Genomic DNA, 19,934 nt, shown 5'->3' with positions numbered 1-19,934 from the left:
GGTTGTGATTTTAGATAGAATTTCAGAACAATCCGAGATTCTTACCATTTTATCTAAATGTCTTTGTTATTATCAATGGTGGTGAAAAGAGGTCCAGAAAGATGACCTGGAGCTATATGCATACAACATAAGCAACATGATTTGTGTTCCAGGACTCATGCATTTTCAACATTTTTTGCAAAGCATAAAGTCAAAGTGACGTTAATTCCAGTACAGCAAAGCCAAACTCTTGAACTTTACCCTTCCTGAACTTCTGTCCCTTTGTGATTTTTCTAGGCAGGGAAGACTTTTTTCCCCTCAGAATGTGTTATATAAATATTGGTTTTATTAATATGACCGCAATAGCCAAGATGACCTTGAAACATTTTTATTATCGTTTTTATTTCCTTTGGAAGGTCTAACTGGCGGGACTTTCCCCTTTCTCCCTACATCTCCTGACATCTCAGCTCATGAGAGTCGCTCTGTCCTGGGGCACACGCACAGCGGCTGCAGAGGCACACGGAGTACTGGGGCTGAACCGCGTGCTTGTTTTGAGTGAGCGGTATCCATCTGTGGCTTGAATGAAGGAACGGTCCCATGAAAAAGCAAGCTAAGGACTTCTCAGATTGCGTTCTGCAGGCGCAGGGAGGCCTCAAAAGTTGTGAGGACGACGCCGATTCCTTTGTTTTCTGATCTAGCCTAGCTGGGTGCCGGACTCGGCCATTTCCATAGCCCTTGCTTAAGCCGGCGCTAGCAGGCACCTCTCCGCCCGTGCCCCGACGGCGACCACGCGTGGCCGCGGCTTCGGCCTGCCGGCAGCTGGGCCGCCCCGCAGCGCCGCCCGCTCTGCCGCCGCCGCCCCTCGCCAGGCGAGCAGGGAGCCCCGCGGGCCGCCCCGCCGCGGCAGCCGCCGCAGCCGCCTCTCGGCCGGCGTGAGGAGAGGGCGGGCTGGGGCACGGCCCGGGCAGCGCCGCCCCCGCGCTGTACTGCGGCGGCGGCGGAGCCAGGCGGTTCCCGGACGCCAGGTGCGGAGGCTCCTCCCGCCGAGCGGGGCAAGTGCCCGCTGCTTCCCAGAGCGTACGCGCTGGAGGCAGCCGTCGTTGGGCGGCAGCGGGAAGTGAGCCCAACGCTGCGGACAGCCCCTGCCTGCCGGAGGGGGCAGCAGGACCCTGGATCCCCGCCCGCCGCCGCCTTGAGGCCCGCGTGGCGGCTCAGCCCCTTCCCGCGCTCCTTCTGAAGCGCTTCTGGGTGGGCCTCTCCCCGCGGGGTGGAGGAGGCGGCCGGCAGGGGAGAGCTGGCGGGCCTTCCGCGGGCGGCCCGGCCGCAGGGAGGCAGCCCCGGCGGCGCGGCGCGGCGCGGAGCAGAGCAGAGCAGAGGAGGACCGGAGGTAGGCCGCTGCTGGCCCCGTCAGGCGTGGGTGTCGCGCTGCCCGCGGCATGGCTCACGGGAGCGGAGGTGACTCTGGCAGACCGGTGAAGAACACATGTGTATACCGCACAAGCAGCTCTCAACACTTGGTTACTTAAATGTTTAATATTTTTTTGACTTGGGGAGTGGCGAGTGTCCACGTTTTCTCCTTTGCGGAAAACTTCCTGGCTCACTGTAGTTTGTAATACAGCCTTGAAAATGCTTATTGTTTTTCAAGAGGAAATTATATGAAATGATTTTGAATAATTTATTGTCCTTTTAGTGTATATTTTGCATGGCAACTAGAACATCTTAGAACTAGTTCTTTAAGCAGATACAAATTTCCTATTTTTAATCTATGTAAGTTACAAAACATCCAATGTTTCCTATTGATTTCCTTTTTATAAGATACTGGAATTAACTACAATTTAAAATTGCGTACAAGGTTGTGGTAAATCACTTGTGTCTGCAGAATACCTTCCGGAAAAAGAAATATTTGGAAACTTCCTGCAGACTGCCTTGGATAGAGATCCTGGCTGTGAGTCGTTAGGATAGGGAATGCAAGGTCCACTGCAGCATGAGAAGGGGAAAGGTGGTGTTACCCAGGCTTAGAAGAAAGTTATTTGAGCCTGAAGTTTTTATGGTCTCTTCAGGTATCTACTTCATCCTGTTTTCTGGCAGCTTAGCTTGCCAGAACTGTGGGGAATAAAAGTGAAGTGATATTGTAACTATTTTTTCCATTGGATAGACATATGAAAATAAGAGGAACAGTAGCAAGATAAAAATACACTAATCAAAAGCCTTTGCTTAATGTTCTATAATACAGTACATGAAATCTTAAAATCAAGTGTAAATATATCAGTATTGTATTAAAGGTATTTGTCTGATGCTATCTTAGTTCTCTAAAACAGGATTAAGAAAAAAAAACACCTGTTCGTTTGCAGCTAGGACTCCAGACATGGTCATACAAAAAGGTGTACTTTACTGTCATGCCATCAGGGGGGAAATGCTTTTTTCCTCTCTTTAAACTAGGTAGTTTGTATAGTTCAATAATTCTGATAACTCTGTATTTCGGCTTCTGCTTAGAAGCTGTCAGTGCAAACAGTCAGCCTTTAAAAACCAGACAGAAAACTGTATTAACACATGACATAAAGTTGATTATTTTCACTGTATCTGATTTGCTCCATCTACATGACAAAAGGGAACAGAAAAAATATTTTTAATTAACTGAAAATCTGTGGGGTAAAAAAACCTGTCAAATGGTCTGGTAAATGTGGTTAATTACTTGAGACTTTGTGGAAGATTACTAGATTGTGATTTAACAGTGGCTTGACCAACCTTTGATCTGTATTTTAGTGTATTTAATACATATCATAATAAAAAGTCCCAGCTACTTCAAAAAGCATGTGGCTCCATACTAAGAAGGAAAAGCCAAAAATACTTTTTATGGAGATTACATGGAATACATAATGTCACACCACTTTTTTCAGTGGTAAAGTAGAATAAATTCTTTGTAAAGACAACTATCATATGGAACAAGTAGAAGCAATAAAAACAATCTCTGAAAAGAGACTATAAAGCAAATCGTTATTATAAAAGGTACTTAATACATAATATCTGGAAAATTCGTACCTTTTTGTATGTTTTCATTTTGAATAGGGAAGAAAACATTTTGTATTATAACAGATCATAAATTAAAACAACTTCATTTTAGTTTTCCTTGTATCTGCCCCAGTGTCAGCAACAGCAGTGTAGTACAGTATGTCATATGGCTTTTTAATCTCTGAAGCTGATTGTGCAGGCATCAAAAGAAATTCACCTGTATTCAATTTTGTGGAATGATTTCAGTACCCTACCTAGACTGCTCAAATAAGAAGGTGTCATGGTTTAACCCCAGCCAGCAACTAAGCACCACGCAGCTGCTTGCTCACTGCCCCCTTCCCCCCTCTGCCCTGACAGGGGAGAGAATCAGAAAAGTGTTTTTTCCTTCTCAGTAGACCTAGTGGGTGCTGCTGCCATTGCCTTGATAATGTTGCACTGCTGGAATCACACCTACAGTTGAAGAGCATTCAAGTGTGCTGAAAGTATGGCATGTTGATAACTTTTATTGTTAACGATTATATCTCCTAAAGCAAGACTTCTAGGCTTTTCCATGATTTCTGAGTTAAGGGAATTTGATGGATCTTTTGTGGTGTATCACAACATTTACCACCAGTGGTTTTTGTTCTGCAGCTTGGAACTAATTTTGTAGGTTGTAGAATACATAGCTGTTAGCACTGTGTACAAACTGGGGGATATATTAAGAAAACAAATTAATACTTACCAGATTTCAATAGATAAGTTTGTAGCTTCCACTATAATTCGGGGAATTATGTTGTTTTTCTTCTGTGCAGTGGGTGATTTCAGCTGATGCACTGTGACTGATCAGTTTCCTCTATTACAAAGGCGGTCAACCTTCCTGACTAGAAGCCATATACCAAAATCTTCATGTGTTTACAAGATACAGACCACGTACCAGAGAGAGCAGAGCAGAAAGGAAACTGTGGGAGAGGCTCATAGACCAGGTACAGTAGGTAACGCTGTGGGATGGATGCATATATAGAACCAGAGGAATCCTGTGATGCCAGCTCAAGAGCTCTTTCAGTCTCACTTCCTTTTACCACAAATAGTTGTATTTTCTGGTAGTTTCCGGACCCCAGTTTGGGATTATGGAGTGGCCTAGTGAAAGCAAGCCTCACTTGACTTAGTCATGCAGCACCTGCATGTTAAAAAACTCAGCTTTGCCTTCTCAGTAGTGGCATGATAGCACATGTGCCTTTTAAAGGCAGGTTTCTAAATTTGAAAACTTACCAAGTAGTTAGCACTTGTGAGCATGACAGTGTTCATTGTAGGGAGCCTCTCTGAGGAGAATTCAGGCTGTACGTTCTTCTCAAGCTTACCTTACTCAGAACATGAAAAGGTAGAGACGTTGTGCACTTAACTGTTTTAATTCTATCTCATTACAGGTACCTCAGAACTGAATGCTTCTCTATACAGTGACCATACAGGATGAAGGAAAACCGATCTTCTGTTTTTCAAATACTTGAGTTTGTTCTTTGTGACAACATGGTTTACTGTGAAAAGTGAAAGAAGAATCTTTCTGCATACTTTAAAGATAGCTGGTAGGCATAGCAAAATGCTTGCTTTGAGGAAGATTTGCTTGTTTACGCTGAGACATTACCAAGCTCGGACTCTGAGTAGTGATCTGCTTTTGAGCCAAATAAATAGCTGCACCCATGAAGATGAAGTGTTCAGCCTTGTTGGGAGTAACAAGGCCAGGCTTTCTGAAAAACATGTAGGGCTTGCATTGAACATGCTGTGGCAATTGCAAAAGAAGAGGCCGCTTCTCTTAAGGTCTAGTGACTATATAAGAAATCACTCCCAGTTTCTTACCCTTTGCATTTTAGCAGAAAACAAGGTGGAACACATGGAAGATGAGGCCATAGTGGACACCCTGTATAGTATTCTGAGGTAAGCAGCATTATGTTGAATTGCATATCTGTTGTGGAATTCCACACGTTTTGTATTTGGTAGTAAAAAGAGATGGAAATTTTACTACAAAGCCATGCTATAAGGAGATTGGGAGACTGCCCTGGCACAGCTTCTGTACTCCAACTGTGTGACACAAACAGCTTAACGTCCTGTGCCTCAGTTTTTGATGCAGGCAGAACTGATCTGATCCCAGTAAGTGGAATTATGATTATGAATGCACAAATATTTATAATCTGTTTGAATGGAGGGAGTAATGGAAAAGTAAAACATGATAAATAATGAAAGGACATATGTCTTATTTCTTTATAACTTTTGAAACAACCTTCAAATTATTATGTCTTTCCTCTGAAGGCTCAATATTGAAGACCACAATTCTCTAGGAGGACTGCTTGTTACAGAAGCATGGAAAAGATTAGAAAGGCAAGTACTGTAGTACTATGCTTTGTGAAAGGCTTAAGTTGCAAGCATGGTTTGCTTCACATGAGGGTACACAGAGTTCTCAAAGAGTATTTATGAGATGTTTTAAACATTATGTGAGTATTTTAAGTGTCAGTTGTATTTTTGAAGGTTTTGGAAATTAGTTTTTATACATATGGAGGCTTTGACTACTGATGGACTTTGGTACACAAATGCTTGAGATATTCAGATACTCCAATAAAGGGGACTGAGACTTAAGATTTTGAAATATATTATCTGTGTAGATTTATGTATTTGAAGTAAATTGGAGGTTTTAACAATTTTATCTTAGTGCTTGCTGTCCAACTCTCTTAAATGGTTGTTAGAACCCTGCTCATCTCAATTTTAGTAAAAACCTTTTGTATTGAAACATCAACATTTCCCCTTTGTGCAGGTTTTGGTGTTGTGGGTTTTTTTGTTGGGTTGTTTTGATTTTTTTTTGTACTGTAATTTTCATTCTTTAATCTCAGGTTAATGGTAGAAAGTAGTGTCAGTTTTGGCACCAGCATACAGAATTGTCTCTCCCAGCTTAACACCTGGGGCATCTTACAAGTAAATAAATTCAGTGTAGCTTGAACACAAAATGACATTCAGGTAAGAAAATTGCTCACATTCATTTTAACTATTTCACATCATTGCTTGAGAATTCAATCGTTATAGATTTCTTACGCTGGTTTGGTTAAATGAAGAACTTCTGATTTTTATAGAGCTCCATATGAACTATATGCTTTAATATGAAATACCTGGATGTTTTGGTGATGTCCAAGGTGTCGCTATAGGTGACTGAACAGAAAAGGCTTAGATATTTTGTTTCCTTGTTTTGTAATTTGAATATAACCTTGTCTTTCATGTAATTGTTGAAGCAGATTTTTTTCTTTACTTATTCATTAGAAGTAAAAGGTAAATGTTCTGTCTGTCTGTCTTTGATGTCTTGACAGGCTTAGTTTGCCAGCGCTGTCTAAATTCGCACTGTGTTTATACAAGCAACACAGGTATTTCAGTCCCGTAATTGGCAAAGTAGCTCATATTGTGGACATGAAACTGGATTCTATACAGGATATAAGGTAAGTACCAGAATGAAATTGAGTAGCAGTAGAAGCAATATGTCACAATTACTGGGCTGCCTTTGTTGAACACTTTCCCTTTTTCTCAACTGGAGGTTGCTTTTGTTCAGTTTGGGGTTTGTGAGAACGAGGTGATTTGTATTCGTGCATTGATTTTCATGAACAGGTCTGCTTAGGTGAAAGCATTTTCTCAATGATTTTGTGAAGAATTTCTTTATAACCAATTTAAACACTTAATTAAAACTAATGTTCTACTTACAGTGGAAAAACACCAGATATTGTTTTATCCTGATTCTAAATTTTACATGGACTTCTTTGAGAATTTAGAGGCTATTGACTCACTAGAAGATGTTTTTCTTGCTTGACGTTGATATTTTCTCTACTATGACATGGATTTAGTTTACTGTTGTGAGTAGCAATGAGGAGCCTTACAGCAGTGTTATTTTTATTTATCTTCCAAGCTTTTTTTTTTTTTATCAAGTTGAATTAATAAATTTTCTTGTTAGCATGTCTAGTGCATTACCCTAATATTAAAATTACTTAAAATCTGGCTCCTGTCAAAGTTGTCCAAGCTTTTTCTTGCCTCTGTTCCCCTGGGCCATTATCACAAAGGCTGCTCTTCCTTTTTTCTGCTTTATACAGCACCAGCAGTCCCAACACTTATTTTTGCAGATGTGAGGAGGATGCTTATGAAGCTCGTTGAATAGGACTGCATTTCTTTACAGAATTGACTCTTCCTGTGGTCGTAGGTTTTATTCCCCGAGAAAGGGATTCTTTCTTTAGGAGTAATAGTGACTCTTCTGTCACTTAAGAATTGTTTGGGTTTCTTTAGTTTCCACTGAGCATTAAAAGATCTTTCTGTGTATTTGAATCAGGCAAGTCAGAGTCTTGCCTTAGGCAAACGCTTTCATCGCCCATGGCTTTGTTAAGGGATGGTTGAAAAATCCCAGTCTTTTCAGAAATTCACTGAAAACAGAATTTTGACTTCATTAGGAGAAATGGTTTTTGCTCATCTCTTTTTTTTTTTGCTTTAGATTTAAAATTCCGTTTTACACAGCAGCCAGCAACAACCCAACTAACGTTCCTTTCTTTGTGTAGTTTATTTAAGAAACCTAACATTTATTACTTATCATGTTCAATGTGTAAGTATAAATCTTTTGAATTTTTTAGGATCTTGTCAGTTTTGATGATCAGCATATCTGATGTTATCTCACAGAGTTTTCGAGATCGATTACTACACAAGGCTGGACAGCTCTTGGAAGAAAAAGATGAAGTCCACTTCAACAATGCCAAAAGAATACTACAGTTTCTTCAAAATGTTAAACTGAGATATCATCCATTGCTAGAAAAATGCAACAAGATTTTCCTTAAAAGTGCCTCCCATCTTGACATACACAGTATTAGCCTTATTTTTGGACTGTATGAGCAGCTGGGTTTTGACAATGCTGAATTCTGCTTGGTTGCTAAACAGCTGCTGTCTGAAAATATAGATGGTTATTATGATCCTGAATCCTTTGCAAAATTATTTTTTATTCTTGGGCCTATGGCAGGATCCAAGGTAAGAGAAAGGTAAGTTTAGTAACAGTTTTGTCTTACTTATGATATACACCTAGTCTTGCACAGAAATTAAAAATGTATCAGTGTTTGGAGGAATTTCTGACCCTATGTGTGAGCTGAGAACTAGGTTTCCTAGCTGTAACTTTGTAGCAATGTATTATTTAATTATGGAAACACTGCCGTAGCAGTTTGCCTTATAAGGGTTGCATAGAAAGCTGGATCCAGTAATCAAGGGGTAGGTGAATGCTGTTTATCAAGGCCATCTTGTAGCTCTGTCTCTTAGACTACAGCCTTCATTTCACAGTGGATGGTAGTAAAAAACTTTCTGTCTTTCCCCTGAGAAATATATGCAGTAGTATGTGTTGCGTTTTCCTCTTAAGACTGGCAGTAGCTGCAACAGCCAGAGTTTTGTCCTATGCCAGTTTGCTGTACATCCTATTCTATAGGAAAGGTCTCAGCAGGGAACACCTCAGCATTTATTTAGCAATTAGAGCATAGTATTGTGTGGCAGATTTTTCTCTGCCTGTTTTTCTTGTGCTACAAAGCCCTATTTGGGGGTGGTATTAGTCATGAGTCTCTCAAAGTCTGCAGTTTTAGGCAGAATTTGCTGTGTTATTTACAATTAGTCATATTTTCAGACTTTTCTTCAGGAACATTTGCCTCTCTTCAGCTATCTGGATATACTGCAAACCTGTGCTGGTTTTGCCATAGCTGACTTAGTTCCAAAAGCTTTTCCTAGATTTTAAAAACAAAAAATGATTTTATTTTTGGTAAAAATCAGTGTGAGGTAGAAAAAAATCACTGGCTGCATTTACACCAGAATGAATTCAATTCACATTTGATCCTGTTATCTGTAGCTTGCTGATTGAACATGAATTGTTTAGTGTCTTAGAGTACCTTCTCTGCTTCTTGTCTGCTTTCAGAATTGTTGGACTCGCTGGTTTCTAGTGTCAGAGCAATATATACTGATCTAACACACTCACATCTCTTTATCTGTGCCGTACAGGTCAACTGTTTAGAAGAAGGGTCCACAGAAGAAGGGCTGTAGTTTGGGGGAATTTGTTTTCCTGTATTTCCTGAAGTAGTCTATTGGTTCTTTCCCTCCTAGACAAAGAAAATTGGCTGCAGTCTCTGCCGGAGGTTTTAAACTGTTTTTCTTTGGTAAATATATCTTTTACTCTTTAGGTTGATAGCAACTGCAGCACACATGGCAGAAGAATTTAGCAGTCACCAAGTATTGGTAATACTGAAGACGATGCAGAAAATGAAATGCAGAAATTCTCACCTACTCAAAAAGTAATTTTTTTTTGATACTATAAGAAGATGTGTTCTCTAGGTAAACTACTTCCATTTAGTACAGACAACTATATAATATCCAGTAAGTTGGGAGTGGAGAGCATGTCACTTGTACACCAATGCATATACACTCTATATAATTAGCTATTACAGATTTTAGAATATCACAGCTTGACCCAGAAGAAATTGAGGGAATGTAGAGGTTTCATAGAAGGCCATTTCAACTCTACCAAGTTAATGCGATATAGCTTTTGGCTTATTTACAAATACCTGATCCTATTTGAGTAAACTTGGCCTATAACAATTACTGTAAACTGGTGCAACAAATGAGAATACAGTAGATTCCAGAGAAGATGTCCTATCTAGGAGATGCTTTTACTGATGTGAATTGCTTCTTCAGAAGTCATTGTGCCCTACTTTGAACTATTAAGTCCTGCGTCTTCAAGAACCTGGGCCAGGTTTCCTATAGTTGTAAACTAAATGTTGTTTACAGGGAGAAGTAATAACGTTCATGCAATGAAGGGAAAAGCAGTTGAGTTTTTGGGCACATCAAATGTGTCACAGATGCAGAAGAGTTTAATGCAGGTTGTGAGCAATAACTGGATTGAATGTGGTTGTATGGACGAAATAGATCCTTGGAAGAAAAAGGACGAGTAGTGTTGTGGAGTAGAGTGGTATTAAAAAGAAGACCAAGTGAATGAATGCTTTTTCTCCTTGAATCTCACAGTCTAAAGAAGGTCTTAAGGTATCATCCTTCCCTACAAATCTAGCCCCCTCTTGCAGCTTTAGACCAACATAGCTGAAGAAACCACTATTACGTGAGTGGGTGCTGAAGCTGGTGATGCTGTTCTAGTTTATCCCATTCTAGGTCCACTCTAAATTTAACTGATTGTAAAATCTGCAACAGAAATTATTAGAGTGAAGTAGCTGTCTTGCTGTGATGAGGGCTTTAATTTTGCAACTTACTAAGTGAAGAGAGGTTGCTGTGTCTTACTGGAACACTGTCAAAACTGGGGTGGAGAGGAGTGCATCATGTACAACCCTCAACCTAGGTACTGTGCATCACGGGACACCCCTTCTTCATGTGGGATGCTGGATTTTGCAATATCTTCTGTATTAGCATAATACTATGTCATCTTTTTGTCTTTGTATTCAGAATGGCTTTTGTTCTGCACAAACACTTGGATAATTATCATGTATTACACTTGGTAAAGTTAACGCAGTACTTGGTGGTGTTGCGTTGCCATAATCTGGAGCTGTTTGCTAAACTAAAAATGTTACTATGTGGGTAAGTGTGTATTCTTGGAAATGAAACTATTTAAGTATTAAACATTTGTCTACTTAACATTTTAAATAACAAGCTAAGATGTTAAATTGTTTTGCTTCCATAAATTATGAAGAAGTTACAAACAGTAAAAGTATTTGATTCTATTGAACACGTAAATCAGAGGGTAGGAAGTGGCTATTGTCTTGACTGTAGACCCAATAGTATCTGCTAGTAGATATGATGTATTTTAAAAATAGATTTTTTTGCCCCTTAGCTGCTGCAATATAATGACATCGAACAGGAAGTTTTGATTGTTACTTTATAGGAGGGATAGCTATTAATGTCGTCTTTGATGTTTGAAGCAACGAGTAACAGAAAATACACAGTAAGAATGCCATGGTTGGGACAAATGAAAGTGTGAAGCAGAAATACTCTTCTTTTGATTGTAGAAGTGTCTAGTTAGTTATCAGGCTTGTACACTTGCAACGTAGAAAGGGAAATGATTTCTGGAGTCACGGAAGAAATGATCTGACACTGTTGCTTCCATTGCTCAGCCTCTATAGGAATGCAGTGCCCTGGCTGTACATGGTTTTTGTGGATGATACCTTCTTGTTCTTCAGGCACCTCAGAACCTGGTGCTCCCCAGGACAGAAATCACAGAAATTATCCAGGCCCAGAAACCCACAGACTCTGTTAACAAAGATGGACCTTCTCCCTTTACTAAGGACTTCAGTGTTTATCAGTAACACTTGAAGCCTCACCAGCTGACAGATGCTCCCTATCTTCTTCCCTTTTTCAATTTTCAATAAAAAGGAAGGAAGACATTAATCTCAATGAAGAAAGATGGTAGTCACTAACTGAATTTCTACCATGTGATTAATATTCTACTAATTTTGTGTTTGATGTGCAGCTTTTGACTTATAAAATACAATTTTCATGCATGTAATTTATTAGTTTGGTTTTTTTTTAAGATTCACACTTTGTCAGTACTGATGATCTGTTTTTATTTGTCTCTCTTCCAGTTTTTTAAAATCTAGTGTCATACCTGCTGATATTGCTGCAATAATTCGTGTTCTGGCCATGATTCCTTCCTTTCCAGTGGAGGAAATTGTTCTAAACAGAGCAGCAGCAGTTCTGGCTCAGTGCAGGTTCCATCATTTGAATTGCATTGCTACAGCTCTTGTCAAATGGAATCATTATGACCAGTTGCACTCGCAAAACAGTTCCGAGCTATGTGTAAAGCTTCTGCAAAAACTAAATGACTGTGGATTTCAGAGGCTTCAGAAAGCCAACAACTTAAATCTTCTGTTGGAAGAACTTACACATGTGAATAGAGAGTGGTTTCAAGAAGTCCTCGTCGAGGAAACTATGGCCATGTTTCAACACTTGATAGAGCAGATAACATGGGCAAATGTATTTCAGTTGTCTTTTTTTCTCATAAAAACAAACCACCGTTGTCCTTCATTACTTGACAGAATAGCTTCTGTGACTGTTGAAAACATAGACAAGGTATTACAGTTTTTCTTTCTGTCTGCTGTGTAAGTTATGAAGAAAGGACAGGCTAGTGGTTAATGTGCTTCAGAGCACAATCCACACTGTGTTTCTAAGAGTTTCCTTCATTGTACCTGATTTGGAGCTCATCTTTTTCCACGTTCACTCAAAGCTGTTTTGCTTCCATTTATATTATTTTGCACTTACTTCCCTTTAATTTTCCTTTTGTATTTTATTATTCAGTCAGTCAGTGTTAGATCAACTGTAATCCTTTGCATTCAGCTTTATATCTGACCATCTTTAAAAAAATTATTTAACTTCTTTACAAATAGTCACATCACACAATGCATATTTTTACATCACTCATTCTTGTGGGGATTTCCCCTGGTAGCCTGTGCTGTTGGTCAAAATTACTGTGTTTCCTTGCTATCTTTTTTTTCCCCTCCGTCTCAACCTGGTATTCATATAGAACTTTGATTTCATTCTATGACACATTAGTTTCTTTAAGAGCATTTAATGGGAAACCTTTTTGAAAGCTTCTTAAATTCTAAGTATATAGAAACACTTGGATCATCTAAATGAAACAGATTTTAAGTTTTAGTCATAGCTGCAATTTTAATGATTTCTGCATTTTAAAAATATTTTTCTCCAGAAAAAGTTGGCAAAAAATTTTAGAAAATAGCTCATCTAGTCTTGAATCTCCCAGTTCTCAATGAATTATAAACCCTTTTTTAATTGTAAAGCAATATTAGCAGATTTTGCAGTGACTTAATTTAGGATCTTTTCTTCCAGATCCACCCTTTTGAAACCTATTTTATTCTCTTCCTTTTCTCTGCTCTGAATTATGACCCTCCTGCCAGTGAAGAGTTCTTTCAGAGTTGTATCCAACATCTTACTTCTGACTTGAGTAAGTGCATTAGACAAAGATATTCTGGCACCAAGTAAATGAGTATCATTGGAAGGTATTATTTGTACTGAAGAAATGGGAACAGAATGGCTTTTTTTTTTTAAGCAAAGAAAAAAGTGTCATGTTACTACTAATACTCTGCTTACTGGGGTTAAACCACAACAAAGATTCAGTGGGGTTTTGTTGGGTTTTCTAGCTTCATTTCACTCTTCAAAAATTACTGTTGGTAGGGACTAGCAAAGGTGTCTTGAGCATAGTAAAAAGCAAGTGAAAATTCTGATTAATTCACTATGCTGTTACTGGATAGAATTGTTGTGGCATTCCCCAAGGAGTCATCATTTGGGTACAGGAAACACTTTGTGATTCATAACAAGTTGTAAAGGAAATGTGTAGAGACTTCTTTTTAAAATTAATGATACAGCCTCACAGAACTGTGAAAATTTGCTGTCTACTGAAATATTGTGGAATTACCTTTTTTTAAGACTAACTAGTTTCCTCCTGCAAAGACCTGGCAAGAGTTACCTTATGCCTTGGTGCAGTTAGCAGAGGTAGTCCTTTATCTGCCTGTGTGTTCAATTAGTATGTTAAGAGAGAAACTTGGATGATATGGGAGGCCAGGGGGAGGGCATTGCAAATCCTTTAAACTTTATGTCATGTGTTAATACTAATATGGTTTTCTGTCTGGTTTTTAAAGGTTGTTTTGAAACTCACCACTTGGTGCTGCTTGGTCATGTTTTGGCAGTGGCTGGGTATTTTCCTCCAGCTCTGATAACGAGGATATTTAATGTTTCTTTCCTAAGCAAATTGGATGCTCAACTTGAAGGTAGATATCTAGCTCTCTGACGAATTTGATTATGTAGCATTTGGCATAAAATGGAATTGTGGACCTATGTATGAATTGAGAATTAATCTTTAAAAAATTCAGTTTTCTAGAGAGACCCCCGTATATAACCTAGTCATTATTTGAGTGCTAAAAGGGAAGGAATGAGCAAAAATTTGTGCTTTATTTTAAAGTACAGACTTGTATTGCAGATGAGAGAAGCTCATTTAAAACAAATTTTATAGTCAATTTATTGCACTCAGTATTTAATTATTCTTCCAATTTATTGGACATAAGATTACCTGACTGTGGTATTTATTACTACAAATAGTCACAAAGCTTAAGAAATAATGTGGGATTCTTGTCTGCAAGAAATGAGTCTTACCAGTCTCATCTCTCTAAATAAGAGACTGACCGTTTCCTTCCTGTCTACCTGTAAGTTGTTTGCTGTCAATGTACTGTTGCCATTTTGCCTTCAACTACTTCATGAGAAGTTAAATGATAGAAGAGAGTTTAAATTGCTTCTATCTTGCTGTTTTTAATATTGAGCAAAACTGTTATTTTTCATTTTTACCTCAGGGATTTTGAGACCCTTTCTAAGATTCTGCAGCATGAATTTTATAAATGCTATAGCATACAGATATTTGTGTCTCTAGCAAAGAATTCAGAAGTAGCCATTTAGTTCAATGTGTTGGATTTTTCACATTTCAGTTCACACCTTTTTATTTTGTTTAACTCAGTCCTGCCTGAGACCCTAAAGCAGAGGGTCCGCTCACGCCTCATGAAATTAAACAGAGCAGTCTGTCTGGAATGCCCGGAGTTTAACATTCCTTGGTTTCATGAGCGCTACTGCCAACGTGTCTTTCATAACAGTAAGTAATTTAGGAGAGGAAAAGCTGCCCTCGTTACTAGTAATAGTCTATTTTCAACAGTCTGCTAGACGCTTCTTCTAAAACTGCCATGTTGACACTAGCACACAATAGAACCTCAGAAGGGCGCCCCCCTCTATCTGCTGAGGATGTGTTCTTGAAAACTGCAACTACTTAGTAGTGCAACAAATAGCAAAGTGGTTTTCCCTGTGAAAATTAATGTCATAGAGATGGGATATTTCTTCATAAGAAATAAAATTTAAATACACAGAAACATTGTATATGGCACAGAAGATAGGCAGAAAGAGGACCAGTAGCATTGTCTACTGGAGGAGTTGGGTTGCTTTGATCCCTGCTTCACTTACAAGGCTGAACATTTGACTTAAAATTTTCAAGGTGAACATTTTTGTTGCCTCCTTTTGAACTCACTGCTGTCACCTTCCTCAGAAAAATCAAGATCCATCAAGGATGAGAGGTGGAGAAGTAGGCTAATGATCAAGTGTAGCAGCTCAGATCTTTCACAATAGTGATCAGTTCAGAAAATCCAGCTAATCCAAACTCAGTATCTCCTCCACTAATTCTCATGGGGAAGATCTGCTTTACTATTCATCAAACTCAGCTGCTTTATCTCAGACTGAAAATGTTTAATGGAGCAAGGGATTGAACAATCTGCAACAGAGAAGTGGCAGATAGTGTGGTGTGCCTGTAATACATACAAAATAAGTAAATACTTATTCAAGTGTCTACATATGATTAAAAGCAAACAAAATGCAACAGGTGAAACCTGAAACTGAAGTGTTTGTAGTATGTGAATGGAGAAAATCCTGGGATAGGAAGTCTGAATTTGCAATTCACGCTTAATAGGCACCTGCCACTTTCCACCCAAAAGGTGATCACATGGTCTCTGAATTGTGATGGAATAATACCAGGGATCTGTGGAAAAGGTCTAATTCAGTAGGCTGGCTGTCAAAAATGCAGTGTCACAAAGTGCTATTTTCACAACTTTGGCTGTGGAAGTTTTGATGTATGAATTCTTTATTTTGTCTTTGTAGGCAGTAGCCGAATAAATCCACTGCGACAGCATGTTCACAGAATGCTGACAGAGATCTTAGGAGGGAGCCATTATGCAAGAATATCTGTTCTCACACCATACTACTATGAAATAGGTGAGAAGTTAATCCTCTAAGGATCGTTAAGGAGACCTCTGATATCACTCTTATCACAAAGATTAGGAAGCCCCTGGGCATGTGCCCACAAGATACTGGAAAGAAGAAACTGGTGTATAAAATACAGTCTCTAAAAAGTTCTGCATAATATAAATAATGTTGGGTCTCTCTAATTATGGTTAGCACAAAGTTTTTCTAGAAGTAAACACTGTACAGATCAAATTCTTTCACCTATGTTTTTGTCAGTAAACAGGCTTGTCTTTTTTCACAGATTTTGAGTGTATTCTGGACAAAAATAAAAAGCCTCTTTCCTATATAGCTCAGAATATACCTTGGGATGATGTGGAGGGAATACACTTGAGATATGATATCAAGGATGAAGGGAGAAAGGCTCTGCCACCAGGAGCTCAGAGGTGAGTACCTGGAATTCTTGGACATTAGCTCTTCCAAGCTTCCCAGTTTAGATCAAGCTTAGACCAGGTTTTTGATGCGTGTGTCCTAAACAGTTGTTGCAACCCCTAGGCTATTTATTTTTCTGCTCCTTTTTCCAAAGCCTTATGAGGTTTAGCCTTGCTAGGTGTGGTGGGTTAACTTCAGCTGGCAACTATCTCCCACCCAGTTGCTCGCTCACTCCCCTGCAGTGTGATGGGAGAGAGAATCGGGAGGGCAAAAGTGAGGAAAAAACCTCTTGGGTTGCAATTAAGACAGTTTAGTAAGTGAAGAGAAGAAAGAAGGGGCGGGCGAGGAAAAGAAAGCAATTTATGCAAATGCAGTCACTCACCACCAACAGACAAATGCTGGAGCAGTGGCTACTTCAGAAAAACTCCCGTTTTATTGCTGAGCATGATGTTATATGGAGTGGAGTATCACTTCAGTCAGCTGAGGTTCCAGCTGTGTCCCCTCCCAGTCTCTTGCTGACACCAGCCTATACACTGTGGGTGCAGAGTGAGAACCAGAGAAGGCCTTGATGCTGTGCAAGCACTCTCTGGCAACAGCCAAATCCAGTACACTAGGGCAGACGGGACGTTCCTGAAACGTGTTTCATGAGATTGGAATACTGTTTTCCTCCCACCTCTTCACATGTAAGCCTTGAAAATGCTGATTAGCTGGTTTTGCCATTTGAATGAAAACAGATGCAGGGAGGAGGTGCTTTTTCTAAATCATGTGAAGTTCAAATATCTGTCTAGATAAATATGAGGCAAATGTTCTGTCTAGTTTCAGGGAATTGTTTAATTTTCTTTTTCTGTGAATTATCAGGTTTATCTAGGAATAGTCTCGCTGCAGCTGTCAATGCTGAACTAGAAATACCACTTCTCGCTATTCAGGTAGGACCTGAAAGTAAATGCACATTTTTGATGTTTGCAGAATTGCTTTGGAATTTCTTGATTCAAAAGCTTTTAGCAAAGATTCACATCACCTGAAAGGAGAACCTGCAGTGAAAAAACGACACCTGGAAATGCTGGGGTACCGGGTAGTTCAGGTGAGCAGTCAGCAATACTTTATGTCCTTTCTGAGTTGTATTGATAGTGCACATTGATACATTTTCCTTGCAATAATGTGAGGGCAATTTTGGTATTTGGAGGGGGGGAAATTCCAAGCTGTTCTCAAGATGGTTGTCATGGTTTGGCTGGAGCGAACAGCTGTGTGGTGCTTAGTTGCTAACTGGGGCTAAACCATAAGAATGGTGTAAGGACTTCATAGAATTGGCACCTTCTCTGAAAGCGGCTGCAGCAAAACTGAAGTCAAAAGGTCTCAGTCTTACCTTACTGCAGGCAAACTAGCAATCTCGTTGTAGCCTGAATAAAGGAGAAAAAGTGAAACAAGAGTTTCACTTCAATTCACCAAGGATTTCTACACGAGGAAAAGATTGAACATACCCTCCTTGAGTGATAGAGTTTTGGCAGCTCCAAGATGGGATGTGGATGCTGTCTGCTGCAGTGATAGTGCTGTGACAGGGAAGACCAGTAGCCAGAGATAATTTACAGCCACCAGCATAGAAACATTTGGGTAATGGAGGCTAATGAATGCAGATTCTCCTGTATATATAATTACTCACCTACTCTAATTTTAGCTAAAATCCTTTTTTAAGCTTAAGTTTGCATTGTTGTTGTTTGGTTTGTTTGTTTGTTTTTAAAAGGAAAGTTGTCCTTTCTCATATTGCCCTGACAGTAAATGATAACTACTACTGATACACCACTCCCATTTGATACATTAACATTACAGATTTTATTCTCTATTTGGGTTTCAAAAGGTGGGAGGTGGTGTAATGGAGTTGTCATAGCCTGTATTGCGTGGGCATCTGCTTTGCATCTCTGCAACTGTGCTGCGTTTTGGAAACAGACTGACTGTACTTAGATGAAGAAGAATCTTACATTGAGAAATTAATCTGTTCAGTATTAGAATAAGCCTAGCTTTTAGCAGGACACAGGTGACAAAATACCTTCAAGTGGAGAACAATATTATCAGAGAGCCTTTTCTTTGCTGTAAGATGGTGTGTGACTTATACCAATGTTAACGCTCGGTTTGTGTGATTCTGTTCTACAGATTCCTCACTTCGAATGGAATTCTATGGTTCTGTCAACGAAAGGTGAAAGGCTAGAATATCTGAGAAGGCATCTCTATGGAATACAGTGAGTCGGACCTGCAGTCAAAAGTACATTTTTTTACACTTTATGTACCATTAAACTTGTTGTAATCCTGGAATCTCAGTTTCAAAAATCTCTTTGTGAGTCAGCTGGACCAAGGCTTGCCATGGAGCATCAGGTGTCAAGAGATTTAATCCTCAATTTGTTAGGGATTGCAAAAGGCAGCTCACAGTGGGCCATGATGTGATAAGGATGCTTAAATTCTGCCTTTATCTGGAAGATATTCTTCAAGTACATGAATCTGTGACAGTTTTGCCATAAAATTACATTATTATATCCTAAAAAATTGTACAGAGCCTTAGCCAGACATAAAACTGTCCCAAGAAAAAGTTGGAAATACTCTTGACTGTGAGAGAAGAGGCAGCGGATCTACTGGAAACTATGTCTGTCCTCCAGCATGTGACAGAATGAGCAACAGCAATCAAACAGGATCTGTACTGTGAAACCAAGAAAACGAAATGTAGATTTACTAAGAATAGGACTGCTATTAAAGCCATTCTGTTTCTGTCTTCCAGAACAGAGGTACTGTGGGTGACTGTTGGGGGAGGGTGCTGTGCAGTGAGGAAACTCCAGCTGCTTCTACCCTGTGAAGTGGCATGTGCAGAAGAAGCATGGCTCCAGCCTTTGGGAACACCTTCACATACTTAAAAGACAGACTAGTTCTAGAGGTCTGGCAGCCACCCAGACCCTTGAGACACCTGTAGTCCAGTTAAATGCAACTTGGAAGTGATACCTGAAAGATTTATACAAGATAAGGAGTAAATAATGCTTATGTCAGACATCGGCACTTACTAGCAACTGGATAATTAATGAAATTTATTATTATGGCATTATGCATTGGACTAGCCCTTGCTAACAGAAAGAAAACAAAATTAGACAAACCATCTAACCTGCCTGTCCTGTAAATAAGACACGTACAAAAGAGCAAAATTAGTCTGAAAATTGAAACCAAGAATCAAGACCAAGAAGTCTTCAGAGAGTGACAACTACCTTGGTTTCTGGTGGTGAAAAACATTGCTAGCGTATCATGTTTCAAAACCATCTGCCAGTTACCAGGTTTCCTGTGATTGTGTTCAGCCAGGGTTTGTGTCAGGACGCACAAGATACTGAGATGTAGAAGGAAAAGGTGGAATATAGCCAGGAGAATGTTCATTGTAGAGCAGTAACTGTAGAGTGTTCATACTTCTGTGAATTGGCCCATTTTCAGAGGCAGCCATGTTGTGACTACAGCTGCCATTACCTCATGACAACTGCTAGCTGTGCCCATCTCTGTCACACACACACAATGTGTATGTTTTCTTGTTTCTTGCCTTTTTAGTAGAAGCAATAGATAGTCTTTTTACTACTTCCTTTGAAACCTGGCAGAGGCAAGCAGCTGCATTTCTGCAGTTGACCATTATGCACCTGGCTGTCACTTTTTTTTTACTACGCAGTAGTAGAAGAAAATGTTTTTATTGACTGAATACAAATCGGGACACT

The 19,934-nt window shown here is 39.5% G+C and overlaps 1 protein-coding gene across 5 annotated transcripts; it reads left to right on the top strand.

The window, feature by feature from the left end:
- Positions 1 to 1,038: 1,038 nt before the first annotated feature.
- FASTKD1 (FAST kinase domains 1) lies at positions 1,039 to 18,901 on the top strand. Of its 5 annotated transcripts, XM_064451544.1 has the most exons (17): positions 1,050 to 1,366; positions 3,780 to 3,950; positions 4,392 to 4,547; positions 4,833 to 4,896; positions 5,269 to 5,337; positions 6,312 to 6,437; positions 7,608 to 8,006; positions 9,180 to 9,290; positions 10,447 to 10,578; positions 11,580 to 12,066; positions 12,841 to 12,955; positions 13,650 to 13,778; positions 14,516 to 14,647; positions 15,697 to 15,810; positions 16,082 to 16,223; positions 17,176 to 17,290; positions 18,355 to 18,901. In XM_064451544.1, the coding sequence occupies exons 4-17, from the start codon at positions 4,853 to 4,855 to the stop codon at positions 18,442 to 18,444; spliced, it is 2,205 nt and encodes a 734-aa protein (XP_064307614.1). In that variant the 5' UTR covers positions 1,050 to 1,366; positions 3,780 to 3,950; positions 4,392 to 4,547; positions 4,833 to 4,852; the 3' UTR covers positions 18,445 to 18,901. The 5 variants fall into 5 exon arrangements, with proteins under 5 accessions (XP_064307612.1, XP_064307611.1, XP_064307610.1 ...); XM_064451542.1 differs by having other exon boundaries at positions 1,039 to 1,366; positions 4,392 to 4,896; positions 16,130 to 16,223; XM_064451541.1 differs by having other exon boundaries at positions 1,040 to 1,366; positions 3,832 to 3,950; positions 4,392 to 4,896.
- The last annotated feature ends 1,033 nt before the right edge of the window (positions 18,902 to 19,934 follow it).

The sequence above is a fragment of the Phalacrocorax carbo genome, chromosome 5 (genome assembly GCF_963921805.1).
Source record: "Phalacrocorax carbo chromosome 5, bPhaCar2.1, whole genome shotgun sequence".
NCBI lineage: Eukaryota > Metazoa > Chordata > Aves > Suliformes > Phalacrocoracidae > Phalacrocorax > Phalacrocorax carbo.
The sequence above is the reverse complement of the archived record's forward strand: the minus strand, read 5'-3'. Positions and strand labels throughout refer to the sequence as shown.

Bases quoted from the DNA above. Each gene is read 5' to 3' on its own strand.
- FASTKD1 (XM_064451541.1), top strand. From the start codon at position 4,562: ATGCTTGCTTTGAGGAAGATTTGCTTGTTTACGCTGAGACATTACCAA. The intron at 9,291-10,446 runs GTAATTTTTTTT...CTTTGTATTCAG, and splicing joins AATTCTCACCTACTCAAAAA to AATGGCTTTTGTTCTGCACA. The intron at 16,224-17,175 runs GTGAGTACCTGG...TGATGTTTGCAG, and splicing joins CTGCCACCAGGAGCTCAGAG to AATTGCTTTGGAATTTCTTG.